Source organism: Schistocerca piceifrons, chromosome 1, assembly GCF_021461385.2.
Source record: "Schistocerca piceifrons isolate TAMUIC-IGC-003096 chromosome 1, iqSchPice1.1, whole genome shotgun sequence".
In the NCBI taxonomy this organism is placed as follows: domain Eukaryota; kingdom Metazoa; phylum Arthropoda; class Insecta; order Orthoptera; family Acrididae; genus Schistocerca; species Schistocerca piceifrons.
Genome location: NC_060138.1, coordinates 993,991,137 through 994,015,484, shown reverse-complemented (window position 1 = coordinate 994,015,484; position 24,348 = coordinate 993,991,137). Strand labels below are relative to the sequence as shown.

Below are 24,348 nucleotides of genomic sequence, written 5' to 3'. Positions count from 1 at the left end.
TCTACACACTGAGAAGAATGGGTTAAAGCAAATGCTGTCTGTGTTAATGAGATAACCTGATAATTAATCTGTATGACCTACTTAATGACAGTGTTCCAAAACTAAGATGCACCAACGACTACAACTATGTCCTCATAATTCATCCAGTGAATCTCAGTGCAACAGTGCTCAGCTACCATATGACTTATCTGACATCCATGCATTCTTTCCCACAGGAACACAGAATTTTGTATATGATGGACTATCTTAGACCCAAGTCACAGTTGAGAAGTGCTCTGATCTTGGGCAGCAGATGAGATAACATCTTGACATTAAAATTTGGAGCATTCGGCAGGAAATTGACAGATGAACATCCATACTCTTGTGCTTCTGGAAATGGTCCAAACTCCAAGATACAGTAAATCTTGCTTACACGTGTAACTATTCTGCTTGAACACGGGCTCTGAGTGTCCAATTTCTTCCGGTAAGAAGATTCCATCTTGTTGATGTGGCAGCTGGTAGTTCACTGTATGCAGATATCATCATCAGGCATGAGTGGGTTTGCAGTAAAATCCATATCCTATAGTTTCCCCATTCCTTTTATAAACAAACATATTCAAAAAATGGAGCTATCCATCACTTTTACCTCATTGTAAACTTAAGGTCGGTATGAAGAGAATTCAAGTGTTGCAGGAATCAATTAAGAGCAATCACTTCATATGGCTAGATCATCTGAGAGATGTCTCTGCACCTCCAAAATTGGTTTCAAAGCTGCTGTCGTCAAAGCCGTATCATTAAAATGTTTCATAAATAAGTTCGCAACTATAGGTGATAGTGGACATTCAATAGCCACTCCATCAGTTGGTTCAGAAACCTGGTCACTAAACAAAGTAGGTTGAAGTCAAAACATGACAGTGTGGCTTCATCATTCCCACAGCCAACTTTTCACAGATTAGGTTCAAGGATTCTTCAAATAAAAAGTTCACAAGAATGACAGATCCAGGAATAAAGATTGCAGCTGCCATATGAATTCTATGGAGCTGGAAATACGTCAAACACATTTTCTGAAAGAAACTCTTAAGAACCCCTACTAAATACTTCACAAAGCTGAAGGGTACAATGGGATGTAATGGCACCCCTTAATCGTGGATTATTATGCCATATAACCTTGGTGGTACTGCTACACTCACATGAATTTTCTTGATCAATATGTAAAATAAGGGAAAAGCAACCACTTACCTACAGAGAATTGGTGCATGGTACGCACAAACGCTTTATAGAAAATAGTTACTAGCTATTGAGCTCATGCTCTTTTTCTATTAAAGGTACACACATTCACACACGCAACCACAAAGACACCCAAACTTGAGCATATCTTCAGGTAGGACCCTCTCTTTTGCAAATGTGAGAGTGTCCTATGTTTTATCCTATCAGTGGGTACTCTGTAGTTTTCAATTAGCTGTGTCAAGTAAAAAATCCATTTTGCTATTATAATCCACAAGTTCAAAGAGTAATGTGGTATTTATTCCGTCCACCAGTAAAACTACATTTTTATCTGCTGAAATTCAGCACATGGCTGCCCTTTCTCTAGCAAAAACATTATACAACGATGATGGTGCCTGTTACGATGTCTGAGGCACCTCTCACTTGATTTCTTCAGTTCAGTCCTCTGGGAGGACGGAAACTGTTTGTTCCACAGACCAGAAAAATTTTGCAATGTGTAAACTCCTCATAGTGGACATGAGGTTTAAACTTTTCTTTGAAACCATTACTTTTGCACAGTCCATTTACCTACTAGCAAGATTTATCACAGGCTGTTATGTGTTGTTAACAAGTGTGACATGACGAGAAAGATGCCATTTTAATTTCAAACACTGCTGTCTGGTGACTGAATTTGAGTGAAATTGCAAACAGTAAATTTATAACCCTTTCTTAGAATCACGGGTGTATTGCATGTGTAACAGTTTCTCAGGTCAATAGGTTAGCTATCACAAGCAAACACTTATTTTCACCAATTATTTCATTAATGTAACTGATACCAGCATTGTCTGATTGCAGTTTGTTCTCTGGTTTACTTATTTTATGTTATTTTAAGTTTTCCACTGTGGAAGCCTCAAAGGTAACAAGTGAGACATTTCTAGCGTTCTAGTTTGATCCATTTCTGCATCCCGATCAGACTGGTCTCAGCTCTGTCTGCTCTACTGTATTAACAATGTACATATGTTAGAAGTGATGCAGTGACTTCCACTGTCATGGAAACAGTTTCAAAGCAGTTTTTATTCTTGTTTTTGCTAAGTTCCAAATTTCTCCACATTGATGCACTTTCACAGGTTACAGTTAGCTTTATAAATCTGATGATAAGGTATAAACTGTGGCCCCACTGAGAGAATTTCTGCTGTAATATACCAACACTTTCAGCCTATTGCCTGCAGCCTACCCTCCTATACAAAATCTCCACCATTTCCTCCACCAACTCTCCACAGTTCCTATTCCTTTACCACATGGTGCCCTTCATGTCACTATTGATGCTACTTCCCTTTACCCTCCCATCCCTAACGCCCATGGCTTTTGCCACTAATTAATGAACACTACCTTTCCCATGAACCATGGACCTTGCTGTTGGTGGGGAGGCTTGCGTGCCTCAGCGATACAGATAGCCATTACGTAGGTGCAACCACAACGGAGAGGTATCTGTTGAGAGGCCAGACAAACGTGTGGTTCCTGAAGAGGGGCAGCAGCCTTTTCAGTAGTTGCAAGGGCAACAGTCTGGATGATTGACTGATCTGGCCTTGTAACAATAACCAAAACGGCCTTGCTGTGCTGGTACTGCGAACGGCTGAAAGCAAGGGGAAACTACAGCCGTAATTTTTCCCGAGGGCATGCAGCTTTACTGTATGATTAAATGATGATGGCGTCCTCTTGGGTAAAATATTCTGGAGGCAAAATAGTCCCCCATTCGGATCTCCGGGCGGGGACTACTCAGGAGGATGTCGTTATCAGGAGAAAGAAAACTGGCGTTCTACAGATCGGAGCGTGGAATGTCAGATCCCTTAATCGGGCAGGTAGGTTAGAAAATTTAAAAAGGGAAATGGATAGGTTGAAGTTAGATATAGTGGGAATTAGTGAAGTTCGGTGGCAGGAGGAACAAGACTTCTGGTCAGGTGACTACAGGGTTATAAACACAAAATCAAATAGGGGTAATGCAGGAGTAGGTTTAATAATGAATAGGAAAATAGGAATGCGGGTAAGCTACTACAAACAACACAGTGAACGCATTATTGTGGCCAAGATAGATACGAAGCCCACACCTACTACAGTAGTACAAGTTTATATGCCAACTAGCTCTGCAGATGATGAAGAAATTGAAGAAATGTATGATGAAATAAAAGAAATTATTCAGATAGTGAAGGGAGACGAAAATTTAATAGTCATGGGTGACTGGAATTAGAGTGTAGGAAACGGGAGAGAAGGAAACATAGTCGGTGAATATGGATTGGGGCTAAGAAATGAAAGAGGAAGCCGCCTGGTAGAATTTTGCACAGAGCACAACATAATCATAGCTAACACTTGGTTCAAGAATCATGAAAGAAGGTTGTATACATGGAAGAACCCTGGAGATACTAAAAGGTATCAGATAGATTATATAACGGTAAGACAGAGATTTAGGAACCAGGTTTTAAATTGTAAGACATTTCCAGGGGCAGATGCGGACTCTGACCACAATCTATTGGTTATGACCTGTAGATTAAAACTGAAGAAACTGCAAAAAGGTGGGAATTTAAGGAGATGGGACCTGGATAAACTGAAAGAACCAGATGTTGTACAGAGTTTCAGGGAGAGCATAAGGGAGCAATTGACAGGAATGCGGGAAAGAAATACAGTAGAAGAAGAATGGGTAGTTCTGAGGGACGAAGTAGTGAAGGCAGCAGAGGATCAAGTAGGTAAAAAGACGAGGACTGGTAGAAATCCTTGGGTAACAGAAGAAATATTGAATTTAATTGATGAAAGGAGAAAATATAAAAATGCAGTAAATGAAGCAGGCAAAAAGGAATACAAACGTCTCAAAAATGAGATCGACAGGAAGTGCAAAATGGCTAAGCAGGGATGGCTAGAGGACAAATGTAAGGATGTAGAGGCTTATCTCACTAGGGGTAAGATAGATACTGCCTACAGGAAAATTGAAGAGACCTTTGGAGATAAGAGAACGACTTGTATGAATATCAAGAGTTCAGATGGAAACCCAATTCTAAGCAAAGAAGGAAAAGCAGAAAGGTGGAAGGAGTATATAGAGGGTCTATACAAGGGCGATGTGCTTGAGGACAATATTGTGGAAATGGAAGAGGATGTAGATGAAGATGAAATGGGAGATACAATACTGCACGAAGAGTTTGACAGAGCACTGAAAGACCTGAGTCGAAACAAGGCCCCCGGAGTAGACAACATTCCATTGGAACTACTGACGGCCTTGGGAGAGCCAGTCCTGACAAAACTCTACCATCTGGTGAGCAAGATGTATGAAACAGGCGAAATACCCTCAGACTTCAAGAAGAATATAATAATTCCAATCCCAAAGAAAGCAGGTGTTGACAGATGTGAAAATTACCGAACTATCAGTTTAATAAGTCACAGCTGCAAAATACTAACATGAATTCTTTACAGACGAATGGAAAAACTAGTAGAAGCCAACCTCGGGGAAGATCAGTTTGGATTCTGTAGAAACACTGGAACACGTGAGGCAATACTGACCTTACGACGTATCTTAGAAGAAAGATTAAGGAAAGGCAAACCTACGTTCCTAGCATTTGTAGACTTAGAAAAAGCTTTCGACAATGTTGATTGGAATACTCTCTTTCAAATTCTAAAGGTGGCAGGGGTAAAATACAGGGAGCGAAAGGCTATTTACAATTTGTACAGAAACCAGATGGCAGTTATAAGAGTCGAGGGACATGAAAGGGAAGCAGTGGTTGGGAAGGGAGTAAGACAGGGTTGTAGCCTCTCCCCGATGTTGTTCAATCTGTATACTGAGCAAGCAGTAAAGGAAACAAAAGAAAAATTTGGAGTGGGTATTAAAATCCATGGAGAAGAAATAAAAACTTTGAGGTTCGCCGATGACATTGTAATTCTGTCAGAGACAGCAAAGGACTTGGAAGAGCAGTTGAATGGAATGGACAGTGTCTTGAAAGGAGGATATAAGATGAACATCAACAAAAGCAAAACGAGGATAATGGAATGTAGTCGAATTAAGTCGGGTGATGCTGAGTGAATTAGATTAGGAAATGAGACACTTAAAGTAGTAAAGGAGTTTTGCTATTTGGGGAGCAAAATAACTGATGATGGTCGAAGTAGAGAGGATATAAAATGCAGACTGGCAACGGCAAGGAAAGCTTTTCTGAAGAAGAGAAATTTGTTAACATCGAGTATAGATTTAAGTGTCAGGAAGTCGTTTCTGAAAGTATTTGTATGGAGTGTAGCCATGTATGGAAGTGAAACATGGACGATAACTAGTTTGGACAAGAAGAGAATAGAAGCTTTCGAAGTGTGGTGCTACAGAAGAATGCTGAAGATAAGGTGGGTAGATCACATAACTAATGAGGAGGTATTGAATAGGATTGGGGAGAAGAGAAGTTTGTGGCACAACTTGACTAGAAGAAGGGATCGGTTGGTAGGACATGTTTTGAGGCATCAAGGGATCACAAATTTAGCATTGGAGGGCAGCGTGGAGGGTAAAAACCGTAGAGGGAGACCAAGAGATGAATACACTAAGCAGATTCAGAAGGATGTAGGTTGCAGTAGGTACTGGGAGATGAAGAAGCTTGCACAGGATAGAGTAGCATGGAGAGCTGCATCAAACCAGTCTCAGGACTGAAGACCACAACAACAACAACAACAACAACAACAACAACAACCTTTCCCTATGGCTGACACATTCCAAACCTACAAGTTGCTTCCTGGTCACCATGACCAACTATATCCTCACCCAGAATTGCTTCTCCTTTGAAGGCATTACCTACAAATACATATGGGATATGGTTATGGGCACTCACATGCCATCATCCTATGCCAACCTATTCACGACCCATCTAGAGGAATCTTCCTTAAACATCAAAAATCCCAAACCCTTCACCTGGTTCAGATTTACTGATGACATCTTCATGATCTGGGTCAAGGATGAGGACACCTTATCCATTTTCCTCCAGCACCTCAACACCTTTTCCCCCATTCCCTTCACCTAGTTCTACTCAAGCCAACAAGCCACCTTCTTCAATGTTGACCACCTCAAAGATGGCTACGTCAGTACCTCTGTCCACATCAAACTTACCAGCCACCAGCAGCAATACCTCCACTTCGACCGCTGCCACCCATTTCATATCAAGACGTCTCTTTCATAGAGTGTAGCCACCCATGGCCACCGCATCTGTACTGATGATCAGTCATCTGTAGTGATGAGCAATCCCTCTTGAAGTATGTCAAGGAGTTTCAAAAATGGTTCAAATGGCTCTGAGCACTATGGGACTTAACATCTGTGGTCATAAGTCCCCTAGAAATTAGAACTACTTAAACCTAACTAACCTAAGGACATCACACACATCCATGCCCGAGGCAGGATTCGTACCTGCGACCGTAGCAGTCACGCGGTTCCAGACTGAAGCGCCTAGAACCGCATGGCAACACCGGCCAGCAAGGGGTTTCACTGAGGCTTTCACAGACTGTATTTACCCTCCCAACCACGTACAGAAACACATCTCCCATGCCTTATCTCCCAAGTCACCCCCCCCCCCCCCCCAAACTCCCAAAGCCCCCTGTGCAGGCACAGAAAAGCATTCCCCTTGTGACTCATCCAGAACTGGAGCAACTGAATCACATTCTCTGCCAGGGTTTCAACTACCTCTCATTGTGACCTGAAATGAGGAATGACCTACCCTCTATCCTTCTCATTTCCTCCCACAATGGTATACTGCCACCCATCGAACCTACTCAGTATCCTTGCCCATCCCTACACAATCTCTGCTCCCAACCCCTTGCCTCAGGGCTTGTATCCCTGTAATAGACCTATGTACATCCTTCCATCACCACCTACTCTACTCTGGTCAAAAGCATCACCTATTCCGAGCACAGGGTCCCGAATTCGATTCACAGCAGGGTCAGTGATTTTCACTTGCCTCGAGATGACTGGGTGTTTGTGTTGTCCTCATCATTTCATCATCATTCATGAAAGTGGCAAGATTGGGAATTTGTATGGGCACTGATAACCACGCAGTTGAGTGCCCCACAAACCAATCATCATCATCATCATCATCATCATAACCTATCTCAGGAAAGTCAGGGCTACCTAGGAAACAAGTCGTGTGATCTGCAAGCTAAACTGCAACCACTGTGCTGTGCATGGGCATGACATCCAGTAAGCTGTCTGTCTGCACGAATGGCCACTGACAGACTGTGGCCTAGAAACAACTGGATGACCCCATCGCTGAGCATGCTGCCGAAAACAACATTCTTCCTTTTAATGACTGCTTCACAGAGTATGCCAAATGGATTCTTCCTACTGACACCAACATTTCTGAAATACACAGGTGAGAACTCTCCCTGTGACTAAACATCTCTGCCATACAGTGAGTATCAATCTATCCTGACATTATTCCATCCTGGATTTTCCATTGTTTGATAAGAAATAAACTTTATTCAAACATTGCTTCCTCTTTGATCATTGCTAATAGTATGATTTTGGAACACTGTTTAATTTCAGTTTTAAGTGTCAGCAGCACTAGAGGTGGAGTACTTGTAGCAAGAACTTCAGAAAATAATTACAAATTGCTTAACAAGAGTGGTACATTTTCTGAAGAAAGTACATTTCCAGTTTTACGCAGATACATTTCTCCTGCAATACCAATAACTGGCACTTAACAGTGTGCAATAGATATGGTGTGGTACCCAGAAATGAACTCCAAAACTGAAGTATGTGAGACAGTATGATTCTTGTGGATGGAACATCGAAACTGCACGGAGATTCACCATGGATATCTGGCAAAATATGGACTGAATGCTATGTCACATTTAGTCACAGTGAAATGGTGGCAATAACTTGACCAAGTCCATACAGGCCTGGGTGATAATTGATTGGGAGTCATGTCCACTTTTTTGGCAAGCTGGAAGAACATCTGGGAGGGGGATCTGACGATGAGAACATTCACACAGCACTTGATTGACCCCATGACCAAGACACAGATTTCTACTGTCAATGAACTGAACAACTGGTACAACATTCCCAATGTTCGTCACACAAACTTGGTAACTACCATATAAAAGAAAAAACGTCTATCTATCTCACTTTGACATATAGTGTTGCATTCAATAGAAGTTTTTACATGGCCTGCCATAATAATGTGTAACTTACTTTTTGAAACCCTCTCATGACAGTGGGCTCTTGAGATCTGTTTGAGAGAGATGACACTGTCATTTAAACTGTATTTTGGCAGTTTAGGATAAACAGCATAATCCCTAAATCTCTTCCTCATGAGTGTCCTCAACCCCTCCAACAGCCCAACAGTGGTTGTCCATGCCCTTTTCTTTTTCTTTATAATTTTGCACATTTCTACAGAATTAAATATAATTTCTGATTGAACCACTGGACTATTCAGAACAACAGGCAAAAAATTAGAAGTATTCTTTTAATTTTGTAAAATGTCTTTTTCAATGCGCATAAATGTCTGACCTGTTATTTACCTTTAGATGTGGATCTCAGGAATCAGTCAATCCCACTTGCAAATGACTTGTGAATTTCAAAGAAGGAAGTAAGATCAGGGTTTACCATCCCCATCACTGATGAGGTTGTAAGAGGCAACACAAGCTGAGGTTGGGAAAGGAAATCTTCCACACACTTCTCGCATGAACCATCCTGCCTTCAGAGATTTAAGAAAATCATGGAAAAACTGAATCAGGATGGGTGGACACATTTGAACTGATGTTCTTGTTGCAGATATATAGTGGTAGTGACAATGATTGTAATATGTCCAGCATAAAAAGAAAATCCTGTTATGCAGGGAATATAGTTCAGCAAACTTTCACATGTTCCTATCATATATGAATAACATACTTTGTATATGGCTTTCTAAACTGAGCCCCTAAAGTTTACAACAAACCAAACAGCCATAAAAGCACCTACAATACAATAAAAATCTAGCTATTTATTTTAAAGGGCAAAAATTATTTACAATAATTGACAAATTTCTTGGAATATGTATATGATTTGATGTACCCAATGCTCATTATATGTATATTACAAAAAGTACATCACTAAATATCTTTAGCGGTATTACAGCAACAAATAATGTAAACATTTATGAATTAGTCCATATCTGGAACACAACAGAGTTATGATGCTAGCTGTTGTTAAGAAGAGGACACAGCTAGCTTCTTCAAGTGTTCCATAAATAACTGCAGGCTGACATCATCAGTGAGAACAGGAGCACCACTTTCCTACAAATACAAAAAGAGTACATAATCATTATGCAAGGTAGTTAAACAGTCCTACAGAATTAATTTTTTTTTTAAATATATACAAACTACTCCAACCAAAATTCAAGATCCATTATGGATTACATTGTGAGGACTGTGGCTGTTAATTAAAATTAAAAATGTAGCTGTTCATCAAAATTTTAAAAAAATATATAATTCTGTGTCACTCACAAAGCCACTGTAACATATGCAGTTTTTTTTCCAGTTTCAAAATGATTCACTTTCAAAGAAATGTTACACAATTGAATATTTCCAACATGATTTAAGCAGGCAGTATTTTTCTAAAGACAACGCTGTACAAATCTCTACTAAAACTGACTACACAGAGCTGACTAATCTCAGTTTCATTAAAAAACACAATACATTTACAAAAATTACCTTTAATCCTTTCTTTCACACAAGTTTATTAAAAGTAAAATAACAAACAGTTAAAAATCAAACAATGAAAAATCCACTATGGAATGTAATAACATTATGAAAGGAAAGTTGCTACTCACCATATAGCAGAGATGGTGAATTGCAGATAGGTACAACAAAAAGATTGTCACAAATAGCTTTTGGCCCACAAGTCCTTTGGCAAAAACAGACAGACAGACAGACACTGTTTGAAGAAGGCCTTGCAGGTTGAAAGCGTTATTTGTGACAGCCTTAAATCTACGACTCAGCATCCCCATTGTATTATAAACAGTTGTTTTACTTGATATTCAACAACAAACTTTTTTAAGCCAGAAGGATACAAAATGAAAACATTTTATGGAGAAGGAAATGAAAAGGAGTACTGAATGCCCAAGTGTCAGGCCTGAGGTGTGTACTGGGGGGTAGGGGGTGAGGGAATCCAAAATGAGCAGATGGTGTCAAGGCTGGCTGTCATGAGGTAGGATGAAGCATTGTTCTCACACACTGAGAACATAAATTCAGATGTCCTCATTTTTTTCATGTCACTTTTCTTTCTTCAGTATTTGCACTGAGTAAACCTAACATATTTTCACACTCTAGTTCTCTGTGTATTCTATACTTCACACTCTTTTTGTGTACCTCCCTGATTCTTGTTGTTGATGATTTTATTTTCAGTCTGACATTTCATCTCTTTTAACACAAGTTTATCACAATAGCTTGTTCTGAAACCAGATTTTATCATGTTACACATGTCATCACACAATCAAATAATGTAATCTCTTCTATCTCCAAGACAAAGGGAGGGAGGGGGGCAGTATTCCTAGTGTTCTATCAAATTAAAAACCTATGAGGGGATTCACAGCATTCCATTAATTTTGAGTTTTTTTTCTTTTTCTTAGTAGTACAGTTGTTCAGTATTCTGAATTTCATATTTCTTCTACTTTGACTTTTAATCCTGCTCACACCGAGACAATTGTGCAGCAAAACATCAGCAAGGATTTAACAAAACACAATTAGTGAGCTGTTCATGTTTTTGTTGAAAGAACTACTCCAATGATCTCTTCAAGAGATACTGCAAATGATAAACGAACGCAGATTTTCATTTACAGGAGCAGGAAGTCTATTGCCTCGAATGAGCATTCTTTCATTATGGCCTCTGTAGGTTCACGGATTGCATTTTCCTCTTCTCCTCCCAGAAACTCTTTTTCTCCAGTCCTCCTCCTGAAATCTTCAGTACCCTCTTGTCTGCTCCACTGGTGACTATCTTTTCCCTATCTCCTCCTATGTTGTCAATCTCTGGCTTGCTGGTTGGTATGTATTTGCTCCTCCAATTTTTCTTTGATTCCACTTTGAACCCAATTGCAACCAGTCATTCTTGAGTTCAACCAATTACTTAGTTCCATTACTATCTTTCCTCTTGTCCTCCCTTTTGTTTCAAATACTCTTTTCTTCACTCTATCCATATTCACCCTTATTTCACATCCAGTAAAACTTGTTCTTTTTAGTCTGGTATCTAATGAAATTGTCCTGTTGCTCCAGTACAGTTCTTCCGTAAGTCTTCACATCTAACTCTCATCATCGCACATCCATCACCACCTTGCACCCATCTCTCATCACTGATGACAGGGCAACCAACTGGTTTTAACAGCTGACTGGCCAGTTTCTTTCAGTCTAATTACATAACTGAATGAAACTAGACTCTGCAGCCAAGTCAACTGTAAGAATATTTTCACTCACTGAGTGATTTCACTCAATATGAGGCAACCAACTGACAATCTCCAACAGTTACATCAGTTGTATGAGTGTTTTCACTCAGTCTCCGGTTGGAATGATTTCACTTACATAATTTTTCAGGGTTTTTGGTTTACATGAACCATGACTAGGGCGCCAGCTTTTCTTTTATGGACAAATAACACATATATTATTCAAGGTCGGCTGAATAAAAAATATATTTGTAAAAATGTATTTTCAAAATTTATATATTTATTTACTTAAATATCAATTTTTCATATTTCCTGCATTAAATATGGATTTCTGGTTTGCCTGAACTAAGAGCTATTTATTGGCACTCAACAATAACAACAGTGATGACATGTAATAACAGTGCTCAGCCAACAATAATGATTTAACCACGTCAAAAAGATCAAATGTTTCTGCTCAGAACAGTGATGGCTAGAGATGTTTTTTAACTGTGAATTGTGCTACTTCCTACTGTTGAAATACTAAACCAGTACCTGCTACTTTTCAAAGGCTGTGAAATATAAACAGGTTTGTGCTCAGGGTACGATTTGTACCTATGCAGCCGGTAACATAATCTTCAGCACAACATATTTATTTTGCACACAAAATAAATAGCTGACCAAGTGTTTGAGGGCTAGATTAAAACAATTTTTAAGTAATGGACATCATCACACCTTTTTACAAAAACAGAATGCAAACAGTCACAAGAATTTGACAATGTTCCTTTTATCTCCACTTACTGCTAAGGGGCCTTTTGTACTCAACTTTATACCACCAGTGGCACTTCGGCTTAATTAGTTATATGTCAGTTACATACTCCATCCACAGCAAAATATTTATCGGTTTTAAATGATGAAAAGCAGAATTAGTCTACTCAGTACATAATTAACTGAACATGTGTAACGTTAAATTTTAACTTTTGTGTACCCTTTGAAATATCTACAGGTACCACCAGAGGTAGAGCTACCTTCTGGGACTGTGTACCCTGTTTCATATAAATGCTTTGTTAAACTAATGAAAGTAGTACAGACTGGTTTCTCTCAGAAGAATGAATGAATTTCTCAGACAAACCAAAACAGCGAAGAATGGTTTCTGCTGAAAGAATACATACACGATTCAACTATCAGAAAACTCCAGACTGGTTTCAACTGAAAAGAAAGAATGAATAATTCCAGTATCCAAAACTACAATGGCCTGTGTTGATTGCTTTCATTCATACGTTCCCACGCACTGGTTTTCAAAAGAATGAATCAATAATTCAGCCGATTCAACTATTTTCATTTGGTTGTTCCCATTACTACTCATCTCCTCATATTCCACGTCTGAATGAATTTATCACATTTTAAGAGAGAAATCTAATGCCCATTACGAAACAAACTCAAAAACTCCCACCCATTCATCTACACCCTTACTCATTCATATCATATTACATATTGCTATTAGTTTTTTCCCATTTATATTCCAATATCAAGAGTAAAATCCAGTATTCTTCCTAACCTGTCTTTCTACCATTTTCACAAATAATATGTCATTTAGATTAAAACAACAAATCCATATGGTGGGAAAAGTGGCAAGTGACACTAAATAATGAAAACTGTGAGGTCATCCACGTGAGTACTAACAGGAATCCATTTAATTTCAGTTACATGATAAATCACACAAATCTAAAGGCTGTCAATTCAATTAAACATCTCAGAATTACATCTATGAATGGCTTAAATTGGTACTGTCACATAGATAATGTTGTGGTAAAATAAATCAAAGACTACATTTTATTGGCAGGACACTTAGAAGATGAAACAAATCCCTTCAGTAGACTGCCAACACTATGATTGTCGGTCCTCACCTAGAATTTCACTGCATGGTATGGGATTCTTACTAGATAGGATTGCTGAATGACATTGAAAACTTCAAAGCAGGGCAGCTTGTTTTGTATCATTGGGAGACTTGGGCGAGATTGTCACGGATATGATATGCAACATGGGGTGACAATCACTAAAACAAATGTGTTTTGCATTGCTGCAAGATCTTTTCACAAAATTTCTGCCACATGCACCTCTGAATGTAAAAATATTTTGTTGATACCCACCTACATAGGAAATAATGATCATTGTAACAAAGTAAGAGAAATCACAGCTTGCGCGGTAAGATTTAAGAGTTCATTTTTCCCCATGCTCTGCTCGAGAGTGGAACGACAGAGAAATAGAGTGAAAGCAGTGCTAAACATTTAAGTGTGAATTGCAGAGTAGTCAAGTAGACATATATCAGTTAAAAACTGAAACACACTGCACTGTATTTATGTTCCACAATAATATTTATTGTATAGTTCATTGTGAACCAAATGCTAATGTGTGTATGGCATATTTTGGCTAGGAGTTCCCTTTCAAGGATTTGATTGCCTGATGCAAATAAATCTTTTTATTTGGCACCATTTCGGTGACTGCATTTCAATGATGATGTGGATAACACAATACCTAGCCCTTGAGTGGATAAAATCTCCGTCACGGCAGGGTTCCTTCACATGGCATTCAACCACAATGATCAGACAGGCATGAAGACAAACAGTTGTAAACCAGATTCGGCTTTTTAAGCCATCCTCAGGAGAACTTAAGACTAAAGTTGTCTGACAATGGCCCAAAACACTGAAAGCTGGTTCACAACAAACTGTAAAACAAATATTATTATGTGACATTAATATTCTGTATTTCAGTTTTTTATATGTCTATGTTCCTTCATGTACCAATGGAATATTCCATAAACATGTGTCATAAGAATTATATATTCAGCTGTTATAAAATGTATTTTAAATACCAGCTCCTGTATATAGTGAATTCTTACTACTTATTCTAGTCAAAACACCAACACCACATTTGTAATTAGAAAAATTGTTCCCACACAACCTGACATTACGATATCCGACATTCAGTATCTAAAACTATTACCCCAATGTATGGTATCAACAAAAAACATAAGAATAAAAACATTTATCAGAAAACTATATACAATTTTTTCAGAAATTTATTCATTATGACAGAACTACATCTATAAAACCATATAAATTCCACTTTCTTTAATACCCCATCAAATGTAAGGCTGGTTCCTCTATGCTATACATACAGTTCTAATCAATTTACATAATTTTTTGTGCTTTAAAAAATAAGTGTGCAAAAAGTACAAAAGACAAAAGTAGTCACAATGAGATACGCTTACTTGGGGCAACCAACCAGTTAGAAAATGGTTAAATGTAAAAATCCACCAAAGTTCCCATAATATTCATCAATTTTCCTAACTATACTGTGAACCCTTCTGAAATTTCCAATACCACTATTAACGGGCTGCAAATAACCACTCCCCTCCACCTCATGTAGTACCATCCCAAATTTATCCAGACCTATGACATCCTCCATAAAGTTTTCATCCAATTTGGTCATTACTAACACAGAAGTAGTAATCTTCCTAGAAGGTCTTTTTTAAGACCACTTGTTATAATCTCGATAAATACTGAGGGATTTTCGTGTGCCAAAGAGACCTTACTGGCTGATTTATGTGCAGAATATAAATGCGACATGCTTTCAGTACAAGAGACTCACCAAAGCTACAATAGCCATTGGCCCAAAATTGCAGGCACGGAACTTGTTCTGGAACAGTCTCACGATAAATATGGTAGTGCCATTTTCAGCGGACCAAACCTAAATGCCACATCAACTTCTCTGACCGAGAGGGATGACATCGAAATTCTTTTAGTTTGTATGCCACACTTCCGTGCTACTTCTATATACAAGCCCCCCAGTGTCAACTTCATGTTTGAAGCACCTAACAACTTTAACTGCCAGGACGTAAACTTCATCCTTGGTGATTATTTCTGCCGAAGCACATCATGCGGATACCCAAATTCAGATACCAATGGTGAGAAACTAGAGACCTGGGCAGAGAGTTATGATCTACAGTTAATTCAGGATCCAAAGCTGTCGGCATCCTCCAACAGCAGACGGTGGAGGAGAGGCTACAAGCCTGATAATATATTTGTGTCATCAAAAGTTGCTGGGAAATGTGTCAAGATGATGGGTAAGTCCATCCCATCCACACAACATAGACCTGTAATCTGCAAAGTGAATGCCATGGTAATGCCAGAGGAGATGCCTTTCATATGAAGATTTAATTTTCAGAAGGCCAACTGGGAAAGATTCATCAAAGAGCTTGACACAGAAATTGCCAAGATTCCACTGCAACCTGAGATGTATGATGCATTTGTCAAATGCGTCCTGACAGTTTCAAGAAGGACCACCCCAAGAGGCTGTAGAACAAGTTACATACCAGGACTGACTGATGACAGCAAAAAGCTAATGAACCACTACAAAGACCTTTTTGAGGTAGACACATTTGCTGATGACACTATGCAAGTTGGCGAGGAACTGCTGCAAACTATATCAGCAAATCGCAAAGCTAAGTGGACCTCGTTGGTAGAGAAGCTTGACATGAAATTAAATAGTAGGTGGGCTTGGAATCTCCTGAAAAACCTGAGCGGTGACCCAATGAAATCTAGAAACATCACCGCAATAACAGCAGACCAGATTGCAACACAGTTACTAATGAACGGGAAGACTAAAGGCCGGAGTACACAGGAGCAACTGGAACAAACCCCCGGTAGACTCTGCCATCTCCACTTTGAAATTGAACAAAGCTGCTGACATCAATAACATCAAACTAGAACAGATCAAGAAGTTCGGCAATACCGCTCTGCAATGGCTGCTTAGAATGTTTAATGAATGTGTATCAAGGTTATATATATTCCCAAGCTCTGGAGGAAAGCTCGCGTGGTTGCACTACTAAAGCCTGGTAAGGAACCAAACAAACCTAAAAACTTTTGCCCAGTATCACTGTTATGCCACTGTTTCAAGGTCTTCGAGCATCTTATCCTTTCGACCTGGAAAGTCGTGCTGTAGTCAGATACTGAACCTCACTCAACACACTGAAGATGGTTTTGAACATGATAAGATAACAGGAGTTGCCTTTATCGGCCTAACAGCTGCATACGACACTACCAACCACAGAAAGTTACTGAGGAAAATCTACCAACTCATCAAGGATTACCAACTAACATCCCTTATTGGTACGTTCCTGCAGAACAGAAGATTCCAAGTCTCTCTCCATGGTAAGAAGAGCAGATGGTGCACACAAAAGAATGGCTTACCTCAAGGCAGTGTGCTCGCCCCTTTGCTCTGCAATGTTTACATTAATGACCAGCCCATAACGGAAAATTCCAGTCTTTTCATCTATGCTGAGGATACTGCAGTGGCTGCTCAAGGAAAGACGTTTGAAGAAGTAGAGGAAAAGTTGACTTCTGCATTAGATATGCTTGGCTCCTACTACAAAGCCAATCATCTAAAGCCAAATCATAACAAGACTCAAGTGTGCGCATTTCACATGAAGAATAGGGAAGCTCGGCGGGAACTGGACATTACATGGCCAGGCAAATGACTGGAGCATTGTTAAACACCAGTATATCTGGGTGTTACCCTTGACCGAACTCTGTCCTTCAGGAAACATTGCCGTAACACCAGGCTGAAAGTTAGTTCACAGAATAACATCTTGAGGAAGCTCACATCCACCACCTGGGGAGCAAGTCCTCCCGTCCTGAGAATTTCGGCTCATGCTTTTGTATGTCTGCTGCAGAGTATGCTTCACCTGTGTGGCCTGCATCCACTTACACCAAACAGGTTGATATTGCAATCAATGAGACCGTGCGAATCTTGTCGGGATGTACAAAGCCAACTCCAGTCGATAAAATCTACTTGATTGTTGGAATAGCTCCCCCCACTATTAGAAGGGCTGTTGCTGCTGATGTAGAGAGGGCTAAGCAAACTTATGATACCAACATCCACTGCACAATCATCAGACTGTACCATTGACTGAAGTTGAGAAAGAGCTTCATTGCCAGGTCTCAACCACTACAGGGAACACCAGAGTCTAACCGCGTCACCAGGTGGAAGAGCAATCTACCAACCGATATCCTTGTAAAGGAAGAGCAATCCCCAGGAAATGACTTGCTCTAGCCTATTTGGAGATTGCTCAATCATCTTAGGGTGGGCGTTCCTCTTTGCAAGACCAACATGCAAAAATGGGGCATTCTTCCAGCTGATGGAGATACATCCAGCAAGTGCGGAACAACATAAGACCCAGCCCACCTGCTAATTTGGCCTCAGCTTGAACAACCCTGCACAACACACGACCTGATCAAGGGAAACAACAAGGCCTTCGGAGTTGCTACCTTCTGGAAATGATGACGAGACACGGAAATGAATGAATCACTAACATGAGAAACATACTGTCTACCGCTTCCAAAACAATATTCTTCTATGCAGACACTGTATATAACAACTTGTCGACTATATCAACATTCCTGTGAATGAGTTAAATCTACATCTGTATAAATACTCCATAAGCCTGTCAGCAGAAAATTATATCACACTAGAGTCAAAGCTGTGCTTTATACTATGTCATTGCCACCTTTGCAATGACAGTACTGTGCACACATTGCCACCAACTTCCAAGAACTGAGCTGCCAAACAATAGGCAAGGACAAGTCAAGAACCAGACCAAAAGCACATTCTGCTCCACAACCTTCTGCCAGACAAGGAGAGTACCACAGATTTAGCTCTCTATAATGAATATCTTGACAAGGTGAGAGCCACAATTTTTAAAGCCCAACATGGTATCAAGAAAATACTGTGTGTCACAGCCACAGCCTTCTGAATGAACCAGTCATACGCAAAATCACTACTACTGTTCAGTAGCCAGCTAATACGCTTTAACACTACTCTGGAGACACTGAGAGTTCATGCAGATATTGAGAACAGTTTAAATGTTCTATCAACAGTAATTTATTTGTGCCAGTTATCAATGAATGCTTATTCCTTTGGGGATGTCCAGAAGGTAAGCCCAAACACCTAGTCAATGGCATTGCAGTGATTGCTTCTACTTAGAAGAGCAGTAGGCTAATTCTTTAGGTAACAGATGGAGATCACAGCCAAAAAATATTGGCTCACTGCAATTTACTTGTTGTTGTTGTTGTTGTTGTTGCTGCGGTCTTCAGTCCAGAGACTGGTTTGATGCAGCTCTCCATGCTACTCTATCCTGTGCCAGCTTCTTCATCTCCAAGTAACTACTGCACCCTACAGCCTTCTGAATCTGCTTAGTGTATTCATCTCTTGGTCTCCCTCTACGATCACTTGATGCCTCACAACATGTCCTACCGATCGATCCCTTTTTTTAGTCAAGTAGTGCCACAAATTAGTCAAGTAGTGCCACAAATTAGTCAAGTAGTGCCACAAATTAGTCAAGTAGTGCCACAAATTTCTCTTCTCCCCAATTCTATTCAGTATCTCCTCATTAGTTATGTGATCTACCCATCCAATCTTCAGCATTCTTCTGTAGCACCACATTTCGAAAGCTTTATTCTCTTCTTATCTAAACTATTTACTGCACACGTTTCACTTCCATACATGGCTACACTCCATACAAATACTTTCAGAAACGGCTTCCTCACACTTAAATCTACGATTGACGTTAACAAATTTCTCCTCTTCAGAAATGATTTCCTTGCCATTGCCAGTCTACATTTTGTGTCCTCTCTACTTCGACCATCATCAGTTATTTTGCTCCCGAAATAGCAGAACTCATCTGCTACTTTAAGTGTCTCATTTCCTAATCTAATTCTGGCAGTATCACCCGATTTAATTCGACTGCATTCCATTATCCTTGTTTTGCTTTTGTTGATGTTTGTCTTACACCCTCTTTTCAAGACACTGTCCATTCCGTTCAACTGTTCTTCCAGGTCCTTTGCTGTCTCTGATAGAATTACAATGTCACCAGCAAACCTCAAAGTTTTTATTTCTTCTCCATGGATTTTAATTCCTACTCCAAATTTTTCTTTGGTTTTCTTTACTGCTTGCTCAATATACAGATTGAATGACATCAGGGATAGGCATCAACCCTGTCTCACTCCCTTCCCAACCACTGCTTCCCTTTCATGCCCCTCGACTCTTATAACTGCCATCTGGTTTCTGTACAAATTGTAAATAGCCTTTCACTCCCTGCATTTGACCCCTGCCACCTTCAGAATTTGAAAGAGAGTATTCCAGTCAACATTGTCAAAAGCTTTTTCTAAATACACAAATGCTAGAAATGTATGTTTGCCTTTCCTTAATCTACCTTCTAAAATAAGTCATAGGGTCAGTATTGCCTCACGCATTCTAACATTTCTACGGAATCCAAACTGCTCTTCCCTGAGGTTGGCTTCTACCAGTTTTTTCCATTCATCTGTAAAAAAATTCGTGTTAGTGTTTTGCAACTGTGACTTATTAAACTGATAGTTGATTAATTGTCAACACCTGCATCCTTTGGGACTGGAATTATTATATTATTCTTGAAATCTGAGGGTATTTCGCCTGTCTCATACATCTTGCTCACCAGATGGTACTGTTTTGTCAAGGCTGGCTCTCCCAAGGCCATCAGTAGTTCTAATGGAATGTTCTCTACTCCCGGGGCCTTGTTTTGACTTAGGTCTTTCAGTGCTCTGTTAAATTCTTCACGCAGTATCGTATCTCCCATTTCATCTAGATCTATGCCCTCTTCAATTTCCCTAATATTGTCCTCAAGTACATCGCCCTTGTATAGACCGTCTATATAATCCTTCCACTTTTCTGCTTTCCCTTCTTTGCTTAGAACTGGTTTTCCATCTGAGCTCTTGATATTCATACATGTGGTTCTCTTTTCTCCAGAGGTCTCTTTAATTTCCCTGTAGGCAGTATCTATCTTACCACTAGTGATATATGCCTCTAGATCCTTACCCTTGTATCTAGCCATCCCTGCTTAGCCATTTTGCACTTCCTGTCGATATCATTTTTGAGATGTTTGTATTCCTTTTTGCCTTCTTCATTTACTGCATTTTTATATTTTCTCCTCTCATCATTTAAATTCAATATCTCTTCCATTACCCACGGGTTTCTACTAGCCCTCGTCTTTTTACCTAGTTGATCCTCTGCTGCCTTCACTATTTCATCGCTCAAAGCTACCCATTCTTCTTCTACTGTATTTCATTCCCCTGCTCTTGTCAATCGTTCCCTAATGCTCTCTCTGAAACTCTCTATAACCTCTGGTTCCTTCAGTTTACCCTGGTCCCCCCTCCTTCAATTCCCGTCTTTTCGCAGTTTCTTCAGTTTTAATCTACAGTTTATAACCATAAGATTGTGTTCAGAGTCCACATCTGCCCCTGGAAATGTCTTACAATTTAAAACCTGGTTCCTAATCTCTGTCTTACCATTATATAATCTATGTGAAACCTTCCAGTGTCTCCAGGCCTCTTCCACGTATACAGCCTTCTTTCATGATTCTTAAACCAAGTGTTAGCTATGATTAATTACTTAGAGGAGATAAAATACATTCGATCTGAATGTCCTGAAAGTCTTAATTCAACATCCATAGAATGCAAGGGACAGATCCAAGGTCGGAAATACTAGGGGCAAGAATGGAAATGCCTAAGGCAAGATTCTTGCATCAAAAATTTTGTGTACCCTCCCATAGACACTTGCTGCTGCTGGAAAATCCATGTCAAAAGGCTGAAACAATACAAAGAAAACATACTAAAATTAATGGAATTTTCAGGGGAATAGGTCAACGGAATGCTCACCACACAAAAGATTTGCTAAGACAGCTCATCCCTGAACAGACTACCTGTCGCCACAGCTCTTAACGTTCATTCCAAGTGAGGTCATTTGAAGTGCAACATTAGGCATACCATGGAGCCTTACTATGCAATTTGTGTTCAATGCAGCCACTCAATACAAGACTGCAAAACATTAAAAGATGTTCTGGAACATCTTAATATCTTAAGATAATAAATCAGTATTCTCTCTGTCTTAATCAGGATTACTCTGTCAGAGACTGTTCAAATTCAGAAAGAGCTGCCTGTCCTTACTGCAAAAGGAGGCATTACCCTCAGTCTGTGACAGCCTGAAACCATCTGATCCTTCCAATGTCCCCATCATTTCAGCAAACGGTATCATCACAGGAAGCTTAAGTGTCACTCCCCTTCAGATGAGACGTGGATATTTGATGCGGCCTGCAGGTGAGAATAGACTTGCATGCTGTATTCTGGATGCCAGCAGCCAATCAGTCTTCAGTAGCCAAAGACGGAACAATACTTAAATGTGATTGACACCATGCCTTTGCAAGTAAAGCACTCGAATCATCTTTCAGATCCATATCTTGCTGACTTGTACTTCTCTAGCTAAGAAGCACATGGAAGAGCACCCAGGGATGTCAAGTTAACTTAACACATCAAAATCTTATAGCTGGTAGATCCCACTGGAGGAGAATGTGACATTCCTATAAATTTACTTACTGGAGCAGATCATCACTTGAAGGTAGTGGATGACGCATAACCAATACATATTACCCAGTCTCTAGCATTATTGTCCTCCAAACTTGGGTGGTATCTCAGTGGATGCCACCCAGGAACCTTAGCAAAGCACACCACTATTATATCATTAACCAAGCTTTTGAAGTGTTGAATGACGACACAATTCATAGATTCTCAGGCTTCAAAGCAACTGGAATCAGGAACAATGAAGAACATTTAATCCACAGAAAAAAAAAACTTTGTGGTATTTGTATAATTTCAAGTGTTCTACATACTTGAAGACCAGAGGCGAGTAGTTTATCCCTCTCGAAAATCCTCTGTCATTCTACACAACATTCACAATGCTGAGAGGCATTTCATTGCCTTGGAAAGGAGATTATTGAGAAATGATAACCTTAAATGAGTTTATGACAATTAATGTTGAAATATATTAAAAATGGCCATGTCGAGTTGACTCCAATGGAAGAATCTACAGACTGGTTTTATTTGCCGCATCATTTACTCAAGAGAGAGAGGCAAGAGCGCACTAAATGGGAAAGAGTCTTTGATTGATCTTCACATGAACGAGGTGTCCCCACTCTTAATGATACTTTGCAAATTGAGCCTAACTTGCTACCTGAGGTGACTGAGGGGTTTTGAGAGCTGTTAGCTAATAAAGCTGGGGAATAAATTAATTCAAACAGCTTATTGATTGAAACATCTTCCATTCGGCCTCACATGCAGCCCGTTTCTTTTTTCAGCCATCCTCCGTGTACTTACAGTCTCTTGTAAGTCCCAGATGAATGATTTGCTGGAGAAACTAAAATGGAAGTCAGCCTAGTCTTAATTTATTAAGAGTTGCCTTTGCTGTTGAAGCAAATACAACTGCCACTGTCTAAGTGACTCATTAATTCATGGCAGTTATATATGATCTGGGGGACTAAAGGACAGGTTATCCAATCAAACACCGTGGTACTTGGAGCCATGAAGGAGACAGATTTTTCCACAAGACAGTGACACATCTTGGACACAATAGCAACTAAAAGAAATATATTATGGTCTGCTGCACACATTCAGGAGCCTCTGGGATTAGTAACACCAATATCCATTTTATGACAAATCCTAGTTCAAGACTAGGACTGGCTGGTGGACTATGGTGGGAAAAAGTCCTGCCCCCATAGTCTAGGTGTTAGACGGCACACCTGGATGTCAATCCATCCTGAACTATTTCGAACTACTGTTCCAACCTGAGTCCAAATGATGGAACAAGGGAACTCTTATATTCATGTCTGATGTGACACATCATAGTGAGCATATGCCAAAGACTTGTACATAACTTTTATGGATAACTGTTCTCCACTAATGTGAAGCAAGAGCCAGTTAGCACCCATAAAGAGAACAACACTCCCACATTTTTTACTGTTAGCAGTTCTGACAGAGGATAGATTGATCAGACTCCTGACTGGTTTGATGTGGCCCACCACAAAATCCTCTCTTGTACAACTTCATCATCTCAGAGTAGCTCTTGCACCCTACTTCATCAATTATCTATTGGATGAACTCCAATCTCTGTCTTCCTCTACAGTTTTTATCCTCTACAGCTCCCTCTACTACCATGAAAGTTATCCCCTGATGTTTTAAAAAATGCCCTTCTTCCTGTCAGTGTTTCCCATGTGTTCCTTTCTTCACCAATTCTGCAGAGAACCACCTCACTCATTATCTTATCAGGCCTTCTAATTTTCATCATTCCTCTATACCACCACGCTCAGATACCTTGATTCTGTTCTTTTCTGGTTTACTGACAATCTACGTTTCACTACCATACAATACCTACTTTCCCAGAAATTTCTTGCTCACATTAAAGTTGATATTTGATACAAGCTGATTTTCTTGGCCAGGAATGCTCTCTTTGCTGTCCAAATCTGCTGTTTATATCCTCCTTGCTTCATCCATCATGTATTATTCTATCTCCCAAGGTAGCAGAATTCCTTAACTTTATCTACTTCATGGTCCCCAGTTTTGACGTCAAATTTAAGGCCAGTCTCATTCTCAATAGTTCTCATTACTTTCATCTTTCTTCAGTTTACTCACAATCCGTGTTCTGCACTCATTAGATGGTTCATTCCACATTCAAAATATTCTGTAATTCTTCTTCACTTTCACTGACAATAGCAACGGCATCGTATCACTGAAATGCTTTTGCCCTGAATGTTAATGCCACTCATGATGCTTTTTTTTCATCATTGCTTCTTTGATGCGTAGACTGAACAGTAGGAGGCAAAAGATTACATACCTGTCTTACACCTTTTTTTTAAATTCTA

At 39.7% G+C, this 24,348-nt stretch overlaps 1 protein-coding gene across 7 annotated transcripts in view; it reads right to left on the bottom strand.

Annotated features, from left to right (window-relative positions):
- Positions 1-9,141: 9,141 nt before the first annotated feature.
- LOC124780080 (protein transport protein Sec23A) overlaps positions 9,142-24,348 on the bottom strand; it is a 103,939-nt gene continuing 88,732 nt past the window's right edge. For all 7 annotated transcript variants that reach the window (XM_047253758.1, XM_047253773.1, XM_047253765.1 and 4 more), the window contains one exon: positions 9,142-9,453. In XM_047253758.1, coding sequence (XP_047109714.1) covers positions 9,367-9,453 — 87 coding nt within the window. In that variant the 3' untranslated portion in view covers positions 9,142-9,366. The remainder of the gene's footprint in view (positions 9,454-24,348) is intronic.